The 5,424-nt window shown below is 31.3% G+C and overlaps 1 protein-coding gene across 1 annotated transcript in view; it reads right to left on the bottom strand.

Moving 5' to 3' along the window:
- The window catches only part of LOC107158722 (probable ubiquitin carboxyl-terminal hydrolase FAF-X), a 119,284-nt gene that overhangs the window by 62,464 nt on the left and 51,396 nt on the right, over positions 1-5,424 (bottom strand). The window contains exons 17-20 of the mRNA XM_048797401.1: positions 4,807-5,149; positions 3,555-3,650; positions 2,880-3,091; positions 1,073-1,313 (exon numbers count right to left, since the gene is read on the bottom strand). Of these exons, the coding sequence (XP_048653358.1) occupies positions 1,073-1,313; positions 2,880-3,091; positions 3,555-3,650; positions 4,807-5,149 (892 nt within the window). The remainder of the gene's footprint in view (positions 1-1,072; positions 1,314-2,879; positions 3,092-3,554; positions 3,651-4,806; positions 5,150-5,424) is intronic.

Genomic DNA, 5,424 nt, shown 5'->3' with positions numbered 1-5,424 from the left:
TATGGTCCTCAAGCACCCTTCACTGTAAGCATGGTCGAATCCATTACCAACTTGAACATGACGCCAGCAGATTGGGCTAATATGTGTAAAGCTGTGCTAAATGGAGGACAATACCTGTTATGGAAGGTTGCCAATGAGGAATTTTGCAAGGAGACGACTAGGCGAAATGCCGCAGTCTGGCTGGGCACAATTCAGGAGCCACTTGTCAAAAGAAACGGACTTTATTTTTAGAACACACACCACACCACACAGCTCCTCAGGAAAAACCCTCAGACCCCAACTGCCACCACCGGCTTCCCACAAGCCTCTCAACCTCCCCAACTCCTCCTGCTCTTGAGGCTGATTGGCTGGGTTGTGTGGGCGGAGCCAAAAAGCCCCCCAATGAGCAGCTCCGTGGTCTGAAAGGGCGGGGAAACAGCCCAATGAGCATCACCACAGAGGAGCCAATCAGTTGGCAGCTAGAAGTTGCTGGGGCCGCTGTGAGCCAATCATCAGCTGGCAGCTGGAAGTTTGCTGGCAACTGGCAGTTTGCTGGGGCCCCTTCGGCTGTGGCTCTCAACAAACTACAACTAAAAATAAATAAATAAATAAAAATAAAAAATAAAAATGGTACTATTTATCATAACTCCCTGGATAATCCTCCCTTAACATCCTTGAAGGATTGGTTCTTGTTCCTCAAATTATGATATCAAGTTTCATAAATGCTAGTTCCTTATATATTTCAACTCATCTCTAATAAATTTCTTACAATATCTTATACAATGTAAATGATATGTAAGTTTTTATACCATTTAGAGAATAACGACAAAAAAGTTTGTACATATTCTTTTCAAAATAGGTGCCATTTTTTCTTAATTGCTTTCATTTATTATTGGACAAATGTGTAAAGATGCAACCCATATATATAGGAGGATACCATATTTCTAATGGAAGTTCTGAGACATCTACCTTATTTGAAGTTATGCATAGATATCAATACAGAGACATGCAAATAACAGTTAAATGTGACACTTTTACTGATAATAAAAAATTAAATATTTTGGGTGAACATTCGAAAAGTTTATGTACTTACTGATTTATCTTTTAAGTTTAATTGTCCAATTAGCTTTCTGTCATCTTCAGAATCTATTAGCTCACCACCTACAAAGAGTTCAATTTTTGTATGGGCTACATTGGCCTTAATACGATTGAGAATACATCGACGTACTGAACCAACTGTATCATTCATATGAGACAGTATATCCAAATCATCAACTTGTCTGCCTTGGTTTGGAAATCGAACTACGAGAGAGAGATGTTTACCAAGAAATGCTCTAGAAAAAAAAAAATTAAGCAAAAAATTGAAAAATGAAGCATTTAGCTGACTGCCAAAAAAATAAAGCTGAGACTTTAGTATTTTCTTATTTAGTACGAGAATGGAGGTTCAATAATTTATTTCAGAATACTGAGACTAATGTTAGCTTTTGTTAAGCTGTACATGTAAACTATCATATACTATATTGCAAATCTTATCTCTATAGATAAGAATAAAATATTTCTAACTTGTGACACAAATAATATTTGTTATTTTTGACCTACAAAAACTCAAATCATTAAAGATTATTTTTAAAGGTGAAAATACAAGCTGCCTTATCCAAAATAACAGACTCCAGAGAGTCACAGAATGGGGCTTTTAATATTTTCATTTTTTAATATCTGCACATACATAATGATGTATCTGGGTAATGGGACACGAATCTAACCGCATAATTCATTTAGGTTTCACAGAACTTATTTACAAATATTTTAATGTAGTATCTTTAGTGTATCTGTGTTTTTTGACCTCATATATATATAAATTCATATATAATTTTCCTCTTATGCACATGTCACAGTCAAAAAGTTTTGGATTTTGAAGCACTCTGAATTTGGGGTTTGGTACTCAATCTATATCAACAAAAAAGTTAAAATGCATGTTTTCATTAAACAGGTCTTAAAAAATTCCATCACATTATAATTATAAGCCCTTCTAACTACTAATTATACAAAATTTAAAAATAACATTCAAAAAGCTATCTTCCCTTTTATATATGTTAAATGTGCTCAAAACTAGAAAGGCTTAATTATTAAGAAATTTGCTTAATGAAAATGTATAATATAAATTTATATCACATGGCACAGAAATTGTACTTCTTCAATTTATGATGTCAAAAATACAACTATCAATATCAAATTTACTTTACAGAATTTTTTCCTTTTGGTACTTGGCGACTGAACCCAGGGGTACTTTAATTACTTGAGCTGCATCCCTACCCTTTTGAGATAGTTTTGAACTTTTGATCCTCTTAAACTTAAAGAAATTTCAACAAAGATAATTTAAACTACTGTTTGTATTATCCGCTGCATAAGTAGCTCTTAATAATTTTTCCTACTTTCCTTTCTTTTTTTGTTGTACAGGAGATTGAATTCAGAGCCTTAAGCATGCTAGGCAAGCATTCAACCCATCAGCTATATCTTAGCCTTTTCTCATTTTTATTTTGAGACTGGCTTTAAGTTGCCCTTGCTGGCCCTTGAACTTGCCATCCTCTTGCCTCATTTTCTAGATAGCTAGGATTACAAGTTAAATTTGACCACACCTGACAAAAATTTAATTTTCACAGTGTCAATGTAAAAATAAAACAAATTGAAAAATTAATGGCATACTGAATGGATTAAAACAATTTGAAAAAATAAAGAGAAAACTAACTAATAAATAATAATGCTTGTCCAAATTATACACAAAAATAAAAGCAGACCATTTTGACATGCATCCTAAAATAATATATTATTGCATTTCTAAGTAAAGTCTAAGAAAAATATAAAATAATTGCAAATTAGCAATAGACCAGTTTCTCACAAACCTTGACATAGGTAGAATCATTCTTTCCCCATGATAATCGCTGTCACATTCATTTATGTATTCCCTTAGAACAGTTAATACTCGAACCATTCGGATGGCTTCCTGTCTTGTACAATTAATACTGTTTTTGTCACCATCCAAAACACATAATGTATCATATGAGGCTTTCAATCGATCAAAACAAGATTGAATGAAGTCTTCATGTATAACCACCTTTAAATAATGAGCCAAATAAAGATAGTTCAAGTTGCTCACAATGTAATCTAATTAAAGACAGTGAAATTTTAATATAAAGATAACTCTCAATTGTGATCATTTCTAACTATAATGAAATCTAAGATTCCTAAAAAAAAAAAAAAAAAAAACCTCAATAATATTAAAAAAAACAATTATTTTCTAAACTAAACAAAACAAACCCCAAAGCCCATCTGAGTCCAGATGCAAATTTAAATTTTGGCAGTTTCAACATATTACAACTAATAATACATTCAAACAATTCTAATCATCTAAGATTAATTATGATGACACTATCTTTTATTGGCACTGTACAGGAAAAAATGTGGGTTATATATACTTGGCAACTTAGTTAAAGTTGGCAACAAGTTAAAGAGGTTAACACACTAACCACATAATTATTTTAACCTAATAGCAGTGAAGGTTTTACTTTATTTCTCACCTGATTGACCTGTAATCTGGGGCCAAGGTTTGTGTATATCTCTTTAAGAAGACCTATAGCTCTGTTGGCAATGTCATCATTACTCTGAATTACAACCTAATTCCAAAAAAAGATTTCAGCATTAAAACTACTGAGATATTTTAATTTGGCACTTAAATTTAAATCACACTCAATTATTATAAATATAACCTTCAATAATTTAAGGATATTGATTTTAAACAAACTAAAGTAATGTAAAATTCAGTTTTCTGAATAATAAAGAAAACAAAAGGACACAAAGTACTTTGACCAACACCACTTGGCAATTTGTTTGCCAACTTGTGAAGTTTATAAGTAGTAATACAAATAAAAATGTTTAAAAAATTTTGTTTAACATAAAACACTATTACACTACTTTGCAACTTAAAACCTCCTGAAACTTTTGTAAATACATATCGATTCTAATAAACGAGTAGTATTCTTAAACTATGTTTTGAATCCTTGGTATTTTTCAAGGATGATCTAGTAAGAATTCGATAAGGGTAAAATGGGAAATTAAGGGAAAAAAGCAATTTAATAGACAATTTTAAAAAACTTTTACTAACTTGTTATCATTTATTCATAGTTATTTTCAAGTTAAAACAACTTGAAAATGGAACATGATAAAAAATATCTTAGTCTAGCTAAAGTTCGCTTATAGAACACATAAATTCCCAAAGTCATGTCAGCTAAAATAAAACAGATTAGATGTTAAGAGAAGGCAATGAGAAAATACATCCATGTATTTATTCTATCAAAGTGAGAAAGTTAATTTTAAGTAGCATATAATATTTATTCTGTAGCTTTTTAAATAAATCAAGTTAAATTGTCAATAAATATCTTTAAACACTTCCTAATAATAGTCATCTCATCTATTTGTTTACTGTGGCATTAAATGAATTTTAAAAACTTTAAGATGTATTTATCATATTAAATAAAAGTAGGTGAGATAATTTTTCATTGGGGAAGATAAAAGATGGTTCTAAAGTGAACAGAAAGATCCCAAGTGGTTAACAGAAGAAAGAACAAAGAAAAAAAAAGTGGGCAGGGATATGCATGACAAATAGTAGGTACCTAACAAGAAGCTAAAGATAAATAACTGCATCCTTCTTGAATTTCTCTGTAAGCATCAAAACCACATAAAGACATGTAATAAAAATGAGATTCTATGACTAAAAAAAAAAACTACTTTGGGTACAATGTTTACAAACAAAAGTTACTATTTTTTACTTACCCTCCAAAGGTAGTCCAATCCTATTAATTCTAAGTCATCCATCATATAGGTTCTTCTTTTTGCTACTAGTTTCCCTTCTCGACAATTAACTGCTTTGAAGAATCTTTCAAAACACTTTATTCCATTTTCCGTTAATAGAGAAGGGTCAAGCTGAAGTATATTGCTTTCAAAAAAGTCCTTATTAATATCAGGATCTAGGTCTGGTTCATCCCCCATTAACTTGGAATACCACTTAAAACAGGCTTCACGATCACTAAGATAAACTGCATTCTGTGCTAAGCACTTCCATATTTGCTTTGCCTGGGGAGCACAGAGCCACAGCTGGCCATCCTTTAATAAAAATCTTGGGAAAAGATAAATAAGCTGATTAGGATTCACAAAACTTTACCTTCAAAAGTATGTTATTCTTATATGCATAAAATAACATACATCAAATTTTAACCACATCATAAAAAGTAATAATTCTTGGGGCTGGAGTCATGGCTCAGTGGTACAGTGCTTGTCTACTATGTATGAGGAACTGAGTTCAATTCTCAGCACTACATATAAACAAATAAAGGTCCATCAATAACTACTAAAAAAAAAATATATATATATATATATATATATATATATATA

The sequence above is a fragment of the Marmota marmota genome, unplaced genomic scaffold (assembly GCF_001458135.2).
Source record: "Marmota marmota marmota unplaced genomic scaffold, marMar, whole genome shotgun sequence".
Taxonomy (NCBI): Eukaryota; Metazoa; Chordata; class Mammalia; order Rodentia; family Sciuridae; genus Marmota; species Marmota marmota.
The sequence above is the reverse complement of the archived record's forward strand: the minus strand, read 5'-3'. Positions and strand labels throughout refer to the sequence as shown.